Genomic DNA, 13,241 nt, shown 5'->3' with positions numbered 1-13,241 from the left:
TCTTTGAGCACATGACTCAGTCATTTGGCCTCAGCCTCCTGCTGCAGACACTGAACTTCTGCCTTGCTCTTTGCTCTGCCCAACACACGGGGTCCAAAAGCAGCAGAGCCCAAGGTGCTACACCAGATCCAGAGCCTGGAGCATTGCTTTCCCTTCATCCTCATCTCCAAGGCATTCTTAACACCTCTGTGTGTCTCAGATTGATCTCCATGAGCCCCACAGAAGTACATGACATACATGACAGCCTTGCAAAAAAAGGCTGTATTGAGGCATAAACTGCCAGTATGTCATTTGATGCGTGTGAGCTGACGGAATAGCCTCCAAGAGGAAAAAGCCAAGTCACCTTCTCCAGTATATTCATGCCACGGATGTCAAGACATTCAGACATCAAATAAGATGCCAGTCCTACATGTGATCCTCAGGGCATCATACGGATACAGAAACTGCCATATGGGGTCAGACCGTATGTCCGCCTTGCAAAGAATCATATCTCTTGCCTGCCTGGGCCGCTGTCAGATTGGGGACACTGTACAAATGGACATTTGCCTTTGGGACAGAAGGAATAATCAGGACACAGGAGCTTTCTGACTGCAATTTCTTGTGCCCACACTGCCATGCAGACCATCTGCCCCAGAGCCCCACAGCTGTAAGGTATTTCTCAGAATTTTGAAAAAAGGTAGAGGTTTGAAACTACATTTTTTCATGAATAAAGCAGAAAGGTCATGCCAGTCAGCCAAACTCCAATGTTTCAAGTACCATCTACACAGAAGACCCTTGTTAGCTAGATTGCCTGGTTCTGTTGAAGAGCTTTGGAAAAGCCACTTGGCTTTTGTCTACTTCATATTGGTGCTAAACCTGTTGTTTCCTCAAATCAGCCATATGCATCCTCCACGAGCAAAATGGCTTTGCTAAGTCAAATTTAGCATTGCAAGCAATTCCTTACTGTGTTCTGACGTGCTGATTACTGCAGGCACACACTCAAAAGTGCATCTCAAAAGGACACATATAGTATGCAATACTATTAAACAATGCTTATAACATTCATTATTTTTGAAGAACAGAAATAGTGAAGGAGAGATTTGGAGACTTGCCTACATCCACAGAAGGGTTTGCCATCAGAGGCAGAGTTAGCATGTAGGAGTTCACAGCTACCAGTCTCATTTTCAGATCACTGACACAAGAAGTAAATGTACCAATATCTAGCAATATCCTACCACATTATCAGAACAACCCGATGTAAACACAAAAAAAACTTATTTCCTTTTTTTTTTTTATGCCATCTTAAAGAGTTACCTGAAACTTAAAAAGACAAATTCTACTTATTCAGTGCACTACTGGGGTTCATAAACTTAAATGAAAGGGCCCCCACAAATATTCCCTTAGGGGTAGAATTATTGTTGCCAACCGTTTGCAATTTAAGAAATATCACTATGGTTTTTGATTTAAGTTAAATATTATGGCACTACAGCTTTTAATTAAAACTATTCTGTTTGTGTCATTAACTGCAGTGCTCTGACAGTCTTCAGAAATTACGATAACCAGAGATCTACACACGCTCATGTTGCAGACATTGTAAAGCACTCTGAAATTCTAGAATAATTACTGACCATGAAACTAGATAATGTAAACTTCCTTATGCCAAGATACTGAATATATTTTAGAATAACAATACTTGTTTTGACTGAAATCTTGTAATATTTATATACTTACAATAGCAAAGCTGAGGTCTTACGTCAAGGTAATTCATCCCCACTGTAACTATTTTAGTCCATGGAAGGGCGAATTTTTATACAACAAATGAATACAAGTGGAAAAGGTAAGACCAATGACTGTATGTGGTAGAATATTTGTATATGATTTACACAACAAAGGGTTTGTAGCCAGAATGCTTATGACAAGTAGCATTAGTGCAGAATCTGGAGTGCTCATTGACTTCCATGGTTTAATGCATAGTTTAATTTCTACAGATAGTTCACATTTCACCTAAAAGTGTTACAACAGCAGCATGCATCCTCAGTTTGAGCAAATAATGTATTTGTAGCAACATGTAACTTCCTGCGTATTCAAGAAGAAGATAAAAAAATAAACAGGAGTAGTTAGTTCAGACTGCCTCCTTGTACATACCTCATCAAATAAAATGTATCACCAAAATTATTGGTGTGCCACATGGGGCTTTTTTTTTTTTTTTTTCAAATCTGACATATTTATGATTTGGGATAAAATGTCCATGCTGTGCCTCTGCCCAAAGATAAGAGTATCTGGGACGGTGTGGAAGAAGGGATTTGCAGACCATGGATCAGAAGGAAGAGGTTGAGGAGGGGGAGGCAGACACTGGAGCAGAGCAGGCTACCGCTGAAACACTCCTCAGGTGCAGCGACTGACTTTCAGCATTTGCCAGGAGGAGCTACGCATGCCCTTGTCCTTGATAAACCACAGCTATGTGAATACCAGAAGCAGAGTAGGCACAGAAGGTTGTTTTTGTTACGCTTAGTCCCTGCTGGGTGAGCGGTGCTGGAGCAGGCACGGGTGCTCAGCTCAACTGCTGTAACAGTCTGTGTTTTGCTGCACTCAGCAGAGAAAAGCGGGAGTGAAAAACTTTTCCGAGCTGATTGCAGAATGCGGAAAGGACTGCACAGACTTGCTTGGGAGGGATTTCTTTAAAGGTAATTTAGAGGTTGTTACCTCGAGCTAACACGGAATGTTGACTCAGAAGTAGCAGCAGATAAAACCTGTGGCAGCTGACAAGGCTCTTGCTCCATGTATCTGTCCCTCTCGTGGAAGTTGCTGCCTCCAAGTACGGATTGACTTAACTGCTCCGGAATTAGTTCACTGCCTTTCATAGAAACGCAAACTGGCACCCATTTCAGTTTGTCTTAAAAAGTCAGGCCACGGCTTACGAATATCAGGACCTATATTTGTACATGATAAGGGTGATGTAAAGAGCAAGGTGGGGTGACTTCATGGGTTTCTTGTTCCAATTTAATTCACCGGTGCTCATGTGGCAACACGTTCATGTTACCACATGCAACTTATGAAACAGAATGAAATGCACTGAAGACAGCAAAGTGAAAATACAGTGACTGGCAACCTCCAAAATCATAAAAGTAGCATATATGGTCCTGGAGGCAAAAGCACCAACATTAATTCACAGTCACCAACATCAAACTTTGGAGATACGGTCACAACCCACCAGTCTAATATTCCACAAGCACAGGCCATAAAATTTCTCCCAGAAACAGAATTGGAAAAGTAACCTTTAAATCTCACAAAAAAGATTGTTTACTCATACTTTAAAGCAGCCTGTAATAGCCACTTTACCCTTTCCCCGACAAGCTATTCAAGCCTTCAGTTACATTCCCTGCCAGGCAATAAAGATTTAACTCAAGGCTGAATTTGTTTAACTTTAGCTGCTAATCCCTGGGCTTTGTCACACCTTCATCAAAAAGTTATGTAAGATCTGATAAAAAGTCTTTGTAGAGCGATCTATGAAGTGAAGGCAATGCTCAAACATATCTTTGATCAGCTGAATATATAACATCTCTTAAATTCTGAGGGGGGGGGGTTCAGCCCTCCTTGAGTCCTCTTCAGAATTTCTTTACCCTTTCTACAAATCCACTTATCAGAACTGCATGGCCACAGTTACAGCTCCACTCCCCTTCCCTTACTTGCTGTTGTACTTTTTGCACACCTCAGGCTCATAGATCACTGCAACTGTAGTTACTACAACCGGGCTGCACAAAAAGTGTAAGATGGGGACAATCCGTGCCCTGTACATCCTCCTCTCCCTGCACAGGGTTGCTTCACACCAATGAGTGGAGACTGTATTCTCATTTCCTAGATGTCTTGCCTTCTAGTTATAGCATTAGTTGCAAAAAACACACCCCTTTTGGGATAATGACCATTGTAATTAATAGAGTTCAATTATTTGTTTACTGTATCATCTATCCCTAGAGTTTGCAAACTTCATTGGCAAGGATTTTACCTGGTCATTCCCCATTTACATTTCTATTAAGAAGAGAGAAATCCGACTATTTTGGTATTTCTCTGGTCGGGAGCACCTAGTGTTGCAGCTTTGGTGCTTCTTGTGCCTGGCTGCATCACAGTTTCTGTCCAGATACATAAAATATAAATTGCAACAGCCACGCAAATCTTTCAGCTTCTGATTTTGACATAAAATCCTGGGATCTGCACAGGGCTCAAACAGCCATTTCTTTTCTCCTTTTGCAAGGGGGCTGATGCAGAGCAGAGAGAGAAATATTAGCTTTACATTGGTTTCATAGAACTGAGGGGGCTTTGGAAAGTACAAAAGCCTTTTTTAATAAGTAGTGTGACTCATGCCTTAAAAATCAGGCCATTTTCATAACTGGCTTTTCCCCTAAATCCCTCCCACCACTTCAATTCCCTGCGATTTTTAGCACTGATAATCTGCGTACATCTCCACTGCAGTGATTAATGCTTTCTACCAGCTGAAAGCTGCTGTTCCCAGTGGGTCACATCCAGCGACGCACTCCAGCTGCCCCACACATCCCCAGGAATACAGCCCTGTCACCAGGCAAGCCCGCGGCTGGGGCCAGGGAACGGCTGCTTCGTGTCGGGGGAGTGGTGGGAAAGAGATCGAGAATCCTGGAGGAGCCGGGTGAGCGGCTTTTCTCAAGAGAGGGGAGGACACATTCAAGTGTGCGCTTGTTTGTTTGCATGAGCGTGTGCTTGCGCTAGGGTTAAGAGGAAGACGTTACAAAAGCATGAGCAGAGGATGTGGAGTTTTCAGCGTGGATACGTCATGTCTTTCCCCACTTAAAGACAAAAGCAGCACTGAACTCTTTCCAGCAGGGCACGACACATTTCCAAGCCTTTCGCTACACGAGGCAGAGGCCCCAGTCCATTCTCAAATATACTTTATCTTTTTACTGAGGTAGTTCCCTCTATTAAAATGACACTAAACCCAGTTCAAAGCTGCAGGAGATCCCTCCAGACCTTCATTATTACTGGCTACAATAGTCTGTGCCTTCATCTAGCAAGTCACAGGTGACTTGCTAGATACCAGTTTTGACCTCTGAAGTGGTGGGACATCTCCCCAAAAGAGTTGATGTGGTACCAAAACCAAATGCATGACGATGTGACGCACGCTCGCGGGCTGCAGGGAGTGACGGGGGGGGGGGGGGGGGAGGGGGGGGGGGGCGCTGCTGGTTTATCTGAAGGAGGGCACAGCCCCAGCTGCTCCCACCAGCTCCTAAAGCGTGCATGGGAAAGGGTCTGGCTCCAGCCCCGTGTCCTTTTGCTTCCTCACTCCCCCCTCCTAAGCAGAATCAGTGTTTAAAAGGGAAGGAAACAAATCAATGCTGTGGAATAACAGTTCCTTAAAAAAATGCCTCTCTGCAAGGATAGCGCAGAGCTTGCTGAGCCCGTCTCCTCCGTGCCTCAGGCCTTTTGCCAGTTCAGTTTCAGTCCCTTGCCAGAGAAGAAGTGGAAGTGTGTGTCCGCTTTGGCTTCCACAGAGCAAGGGCGAGCCCATGAGCTTGGAAAACACCGAGCAGCTGCCAAGTCCCGCACAGCGCGGCCGCCGGGCTTTCGGCCGCCCCACTGCTCCTGTCCGTCCCTCTCCTGCTCCAGCCCCACACCCGCACACATGCGGCTGCAGGAGAATAACTGACACTTTATTCTGCATTGGACAATGCTCTCCCCACTCCTCTCAAAGCCTTCCTGTTTTTCTCAAGCTAATCTGGCACTGCAAATGCATTTTAATAACGGCACCTATTCAGATTAGTTTCCTTTTACACATTGATGAATTCCACCTGCTTGGAGCTCCCTCAAATCAAGGAAGAGACACCACAGATGTTCAGCGAGCACAGGGCCTTGGGTCTTGGGTTCCCTGCACCACATAAACACAACACTTGCATTTCCACCTTTTATGAATGTACATATGCTGCAGAGACCGTAGATAAGCCCACCTGCGAATGTACTCAAGCAGCACGTTAAACTCTTGGCAGTGCAGCTGTACCAAACAAGAAAAAACAGTATTTTTTTCTCATTTGGGCTACAAGGAATTCACTTTGAACGGACAATGGACCTAAGCTTGAACTGCTCTAGCTTCCACCAACCCTCTTGTATAAAACTGCGAGGCAAATCCTGGTCCTGAAATATAAAATCCAGAGAGCTTTTCCAGCTCTTCTGAGCTAAGGTTGAAGCCAGTAAGCACGTCCAGAAGTAAGCAGGTCCTGGACCTGTGAGTAGGTCAAAAAAAAAAAAAAAAAGTTGTGATATCATTAAAGAACCATGTTTTCTGAGCTGTTGCAATGAACTGTGGTATATTCGTGTAGTGAAAAAAAGCCTAGACAACTTTTATACTGCCTTTAAAGCATCAAGGTTACGATAGACAACGGTCAAAAGTTCCTTGGGAACTGAAATACAGAGTATCCTGTTTTCGTTAAGGTAGCATGTTTTGCTCAGTGCATTAACATTCTATTTCAGCTGTCTTAAAATAGATATGCAGATAAGTGTTTCTATATACGTTTTGTCTTTCCAGCAGGTTAGCCATCTATTTGCAGTCTATTTTCAAATACACATGACTTACCCTAGCATGAAAAGCCACTGTTGAATCACACACATTTCAGCAGTCTTTTCAGTTTGTATATGAGGATTTATCATCTTTAACTTAGCAAGTTTACAGAACGTAGCCAACTGCTTTTCTTTGCTTCCAAATAAAGTATGGAAAGTACAGTCTGTGTCAAGGGAAGCAGAAGATGAAAAGGCCCATCTGGGTATCTTTTTTTACTGTTGCAGCTGTTAAAAACTGAAACCCATTCTCTGTCAGAAAAATAGAATTCAGTAGTTAATATGAAAAGAAGTCTTCATATGTTATTTACATAATGCACGGGGCGTATGGCTCTTTCAAAACACAACCCCATTCCTGCTTTAGATAAAAAAAAAAAAACTGCAAGAAGAGCACAATGAGAAGCAGATAGAATAGGAAGCTGGAAGATGATACAATTGCATACAAAGCTCTCACTCTATGACTTCCCTACCAGGGCAAAGCCATGAAAAATATGCAAAGTGGTCTCCAGATTTAGCATAAGCAGTTGACTTACCATGGGTGAGGTTACTGCCCCTGCGTATGGGACCTACCTGGCAAGAACTGCCACACAAATAAACAGCTGAGTCCCTCTGCGTGGCATCAGCTCGGGGGAACCAGGCTTATAATAAAAACAAAATAGACTTCAAAGACTAACTGAAGGCTTGTGTTCTACTGAGATAAATCAAGGCACCATCTGCAAAAATGTGATGTTTTATAATTTCTAGCACAGAGTATACACAACGGATGCTTGGATATATCTAACAGCTGATGCAATCCAGGTGTTCAGGTCAACTAGAAAGATTATGTAAAAAAAATCTAGGCATTGATTTTTGGAGGAGAAAACCTATGACCATTTAAGTCAAGGATTTATGGGATGGTTCAATAGCACTTATAAATTGCAACCTGCAGTTGATATTTCCAAGAAACAGGGTTCGAAAGAGAAATCCCAAATTAAGGAAGAATTATATATTTCACATATATGGCAGGTTTTCACTTACAAAGTAAGAGATGTCAGCCGATCATAAGCAATGGGACATCTAAAGAAAATGTAACAACACATATTTCACAACTTACAGAAGTTTTAGATGAGAGGGAAACCTTTTCAACAAGAGCAAAAGAAATAACACTTTGTTACATATTTGATCTCCTTCCACAATTATAACAAACTTTCAACTGCATCGTGTGTCTTGATGCTTAAAACTAAATGCACTGATAGTCTTGCTAAAGGAAATTTTGCTGTATAAAAGTAGAGGTCTTGCAAAGAATAGGGAAAATTAAATATATGTTTTAAGGAAAATTAAATATATGTTTTAAGACTTTTCTGCAGAGACAAGGAGATAGCATATGTCAATATTTACTGTTCTCATTAAGTCACTACAAAATGTTTTCACCTCTGAAAGTAATTTGCACAGTGGATTTTGCTGATAAAAGATTAACTCTTGACTTGAGCAGTTGAGTTGAGTTAAGCACCTGCTTCTGTGCTAAGCCAGCAGAACATGTGCCTGCCTTGAATGCACCGGCTCTGGCCAAGTGCAATTAACTCAATAAAACTTCTTAAAGCTGAAAGATATTCTAAGGGGAGGTGGGGGCAGAACACACATATCATGCCTAAGACATCTTACCACATATTTACTACCATTATAAAACCTTAGCGCTGATAAAATGTTTCAAAGAAGGTACCTGCTAGCCAGTCATGTCCCAAAGAGATTTTCCCAACCCCTCACTCATTCAGGAAAGCAAATTCTCACAAATGTTCCTCTGCCAGCCTGAGGTTGGGAATCTGCATCCCTCCCCCTGGAGCAGAGTCGACAGCCATGCAGACTGCTTCCTGCTGAACTGCGCTGTGGTCACTGCCTGGGGAAGGTGCTGGAGGATGTCAGAGAGGAGGTAACACCAAGCACATGCACTTGAAGGTAAGCAGCAGCTTGGGAAACAGCAACAGCGAATGGGAGAGAATGTGTTCTGGCATGGGAAGGCAAGCACTGCCCCTTGGACCCACATTTCTCGCAGGCTCAACTGGGAGAGGGCCACCCGCCGTACTGCCTGCGGTGTGGGGCAATCGCTACGTGCTCACACTCCACAACACACTGAAAAGCATTTCTACATGGGCTATGGTTTGGTTGCTGCCACAAAGGAAATGCAAATATTCATCTTGCAAAGTGCAGGTGCTATCCTAAGAAGGCATAGGTTCCTCTTAACAGTACTAACCAGATTTTGAAAAGGAAAGTATTTATCACTTGAGATTCCAGACCTTAAACCTTTCTGCAAGGCAGGCAGATGTTTCTTCATCCCCTAAGCTTCCATACCCGATGAGTCCTCAGAGGAGGACAGGAGGGCTTAGCTTGTCACGTCAGTGGTGCTGTGCTGCTGGGGCTTCAGGTGCAGGGCAAGTGCTGCAGCAAGTGCTGTAAACAAGTATGGGCCAAAACATTATGCCAGAAATTGTTCTGCAGTACCTTCTTTCCTCCTTGGACATTTCAGTAACTCCGTTTTCCAGACTGAGCAAGGGCTATGGCTGTGTGTGGATGCTCACACTGTCCTCTGCCTGCCCCCGGACCACCCTTGCTTGGGTCTGATCTACCCTAGAGCTGGCACAGAGCTTCCTTCTCTTGTTGCACGTGAATTTTGACCACAGCAGCTAATCTGTCTCCCCATTTCCTATGAAGAACTAGAAAAGATCCAGTCTCCTGGAGAAAAGGTTTATCTCTCAGTATTACAAAGGTCTACATACCTCACCATACCAGAAATGGGCTTTTCTACAGCTGAGAAAAGTGTTCTGTGTGCCTTTTGTCCCTGCCCTTATTGGACATGAATCACTATGTTTATAATTCCTCACACAATCTTTATTCCTATATTCTGGGGAAGACCACTGATGTTTAGAAAAGCAGAATAACTACTGGCAGTTACACTACCAACACAAGCCTTCAAGAAGCATACAGTGCATAATACCCTGCTACTTATTATTTTTTTTATTCCATATCACCTGGTGGTACCAGTCCATAGGAAAGGACATCTGGCTCCTATTTGTGAAAATGGTGGTTTGAGGGTTATGATTTGTATGCACCACTGGGATTTTGGAAGGAAGCAATTCAGCACTTAAGCACATTTCATCATTTTCATGTATGGCAGGGGAAATATGTACAGTTATATATGCCCCAAGAGATCAGGAAGATTATTTTTAAACTGAAACATTTGATGTTTTTATACCACTTGTACAATTCCTCTTAAACCGCTGTTTTCCTTTTTAAAATGATCATCAGTGTTTGTTTCCTGTGTGAAACTTGGTTTGTGTCTGACCAATTAAAGTGAAGATAAATGTGTCAGGAAGCTGTTTTGAATACAGTACCTCAGCTGCAGAATAAAGCTTCTCTGAGTAATTGAAATGAAAGCCAGTATCAGTAAAAATAAACTGCACAAGTCAGTTGTGGCTGGAAAATTACTACAGAGATTGGCAATTTAGAACCATAGAATGGTTTGGGTTGGAAGGGACCTTAAAGTTCATGTAGTTCCAACCCCCCTGCCATGGGCAGGGACACCTTCCACCAGACCAGGTTGCTCAAAGCCCCATCCAGCCTGGCTCTGAACACTTCCAGGAATGGGCATCCACAGCTTCTCTGGGCAACCTGTTCCACCGCCTCAGCACCCCCACAGTATTTCTATTACTTTCTATTGCATTAGGTCAGGTAATAAATACTTCATAAGAATAGTAGAGCAAGCTTTATTTTATTCCATATTGTGGATATTAAACAACACTGCAAAAGGTTGCCTTTAGGGCAGGAAAATGTTTTATTCTTTGCTGCTGTTCAGTTGAGAGTCTTTCTGCTGGCTCTGCCAACAAGGATGCCAATTAGTGTCAAGTAACATTTTGGTACTGCTGATGAGATACAAAACAAAGGGAGCACAGTATGATGAAATGAACTCATGGTATAAAGAGATAGAAAAATACTCTTTTTGGTTTTGTTTTTTAATTGGACCTAGAATTCAGAATTCAGTAAGACATGGTGGGTGGGGGGAAGAGAATACCACTCCTGCCATTCTACAGTTTATATCCCCAGTTCTGTACTGGGATTTCTCATTTCAGGCTCCCTTCTTAGAGCAAGCCAGCATTACATGAACCTTCCAAATGCACAGAATGTATCCAGTTGCTAAGGTGAACCCCAAACCAGCTCTGTTAATTCTGCTGTACCTTCATCAATATTCCTAACACTATCTAGACAAATTGTTTCAGTGAAATCCAGAAGAGAAGGAGATCTGTTGTTTAGGAGTGTGCACAAAGCAAGGCTAGATAAATCTCAAGGATGTAATTCAGTTATACTTTGCTTCCAGCTTCCCCAACAAGTCAGTGTGAAATCCCCCGAGTCACCTTTGCCCCGATAAAAGCTGAGGCAGATGACAGTACCTTGGAGTGTGAAGGCCCTTCCTCAGCAATCAACCAATTCCCAGCAGCCCGTCTGCAGTCACGTCATGAGTTTCAAGTCTCTTTCTAACAGGCAGCTTTGCATGTGCTCTTGACTGTGAGAAGAGGATGAGCAGGGGATAAATCTGCAAAACTGGCCAGGGCAACCCATAAAGGCGAGCAGGACCAGCATCGCTCAGGAATCCCCCCAGAAACCTGGCTTGACAGGGGCAAAATTATTTCCTGGACAAGGCGCACTGCTGAGCATTTGCCTTAGTTAATGAAACAATGGGTGATTTGCATATAGCAGATAAAAGCCACATCCTGACTTAGCTCTACAAAGATTTCAATAGCAAAGTAAATCCGGGTTTGCACCAAATGTCAGGTCCTGACTATTTCCTCCGCAAAAACATCAACAGCAGCGTACATTTTACTACTGTCTTTCCCCCCCACCCCCACCCCCCACCCCGTTTCTTTTAAGGAATGTTTACCTCCTATATAATACTCAGAAAATACTTGGGTAAAAATAGGAATGAAATCATTGCTGCTATAAAGAGGAGGGGCGGCATACCTTCCCTGTCCATCAAGCTCCAAGCAGTTGGCACCCTATAAATCATAGGAAGCACAGGGGTAATTATAGAACTGGAAGCTGATTACTGTAAACATTCAGACGTAGCTCCTAGTAATTGGAAGCTAAAGATAATGTGAGCATGATTAGAGCCATGAAGGAACTGTGCAGGCCACTTATACCCCCGCTTTGCTCTAATGCTTAGAACTAGGTTTTCTTACAGAGCAACAAGTAACCTAGTCAACCTAGCACCTTATCTATTAACAACCTGTTAATATTGTGAATTGTTTGTTCTCTGTCAGAATTAGTGTTGATGTGACAACATTTGGATCACCAGGATCTGATTACTTTCCCATTGTGCATTAAGCAACATAACTAACAGCTTCTAACAGTTTGTTCTGTCATCTCCTGGCACACCTACATCACTCCCAGAAGCACTGCAACGTGGAAAACTCCTGGTCACAGAAGGGCAACTTGCACTGGGAGCAGATGATGACAACATGTAAAATGGATTTCAGTGCCAGTGGTGTTCATTTCTTCACCCTTAGAGCAGTATGGAGAGAAAACTCTGTCTCCTCCACCTCTAACAGAGGGAGCTCCTTGGTGAAGGTGCATCTGCCAGACACATGGTGCTGGACCACAAAGAAATACTCGATTCCTGCCTCAAAGAAGTTACAACACCAGGACAAATATAATAAGACTTCAGCCAAAAGCGATACCCTTTTTCTTGCCCAAACATACTAGAACGACTCTGCAACATGGTGATGAGGGAAAGCTGCTTCTCTGGCATCAGATTATGCTCTACTCCTGTTCTCAAGTAGGAAGATATACAAAAACCTGTCATTTATATTCTACATTGAGAATTTATCTTATTTATGGCTGTAATCCCTACTTGATCATTACAAAGCCATTTACCTCAATTATACATATCGCTGATAACAAGTTCTACAATTACCACAAGTGTAGGAGCGTTCGCAGTCTTTTCTTGTTGCTATACAATCCCAAATTGTAGCTATACTGTGCATTTGAGGAAGATTTTTCAGAACTAATACAATTAGTATTTGAAAAAGCCACCCTTTCATTGCATAAAGTTACCAAAAGTCCTATCAGAAATTATTTAGAACTTGGACATATTATGGCCGAGGAGACAAGAGCCCCTCCACGTGATTTGACCTGAAGAAAGTGCTACCTGGCAGTAAATTTCTCACCATGCTGGATAATCCCATGCTCCAAAAGTCTGCGACCGAGCTGCTCTGCTTCAGTCCGTGTTGTGGCCTCTCCTTCCTGGATCAGCCAGTCAATGAACTCCGATGCCACGAAGGTCCGTTCATACTTGACTCCTTCCTCTTCCCTGGCTTGCAGCAGAGTATTTTCAGAACTCATCAGCCTGGTATGGGGCAAAAAAAAAATTGGCAGGGAAAATGGTTCTTCAGAAAAGGAGCTCCCGATCTGTGCTAGTAAATCTCACTGATGCTAAGCAAACATATGTGAACCTTTCACTGACTTACTAAATCTTTCCTCAAGCTATCAATCGAAACTTAGGATGTGAATTACAACTGCTTAGTCAAGAAATTTAGGTTTTATATCCCTGTGTGAAGTTAATGCTTTCTTGTCTTTTCCTCTAGAAGAAAACAAGGTTTTTCAGTTTCACATTTCCCCTGTTTAGTTCCTTAGCTTCTCTACAAGTTACTGTATAATCAACTTCG

At 42.8% G+C, this 13,241-nt stretch overlaps 1 protein-coding gene across 2 annotated transcripts in view; it reads right to left on the bottom strand.

Annotated features, from left to right (window-relative positions):
• DEPTOR (DEP domain containing MTOR interacting protein) overlaps positions 1–13,241 on the bottom strand; it is a 76,246-nt gene that overhangs the window by 26,582 nt on the left and 36,423 nt on the right. For both annotated transcript variants that reach the window (XM_040585571.1, XM_040585570.1), the window contains one exon: positions 12,744–12,922. In XM_040585571.1, coding sequence (XP_040441505.1) covers positions 12,744–12,922 — 179 coding nt within the window. The remainder of the gene's footprint in view (positions 1–12,743; positions 12,923–13,241) is intronic.

This window comes from Falco naumanni, chromosome 3 (assembly GCF_017639655.2).
Source record: "Falco naumanni isolate bFalNau1 chromosome 3, bFalNau1.pat, whole genome shotgun sequence".
NCBI classification, from domain to species: domain Eukaryota; kingdom Metazoa; phylum Chordata; class Aves; order Falconiformes; family Falconidae; genus Falco; species Falco naumanni.
The sequence above is the reverse complement of the archived record's forward strand: the minus strand, read 5'-3'. Positions and strand labels throughout refer to the sequence as shown.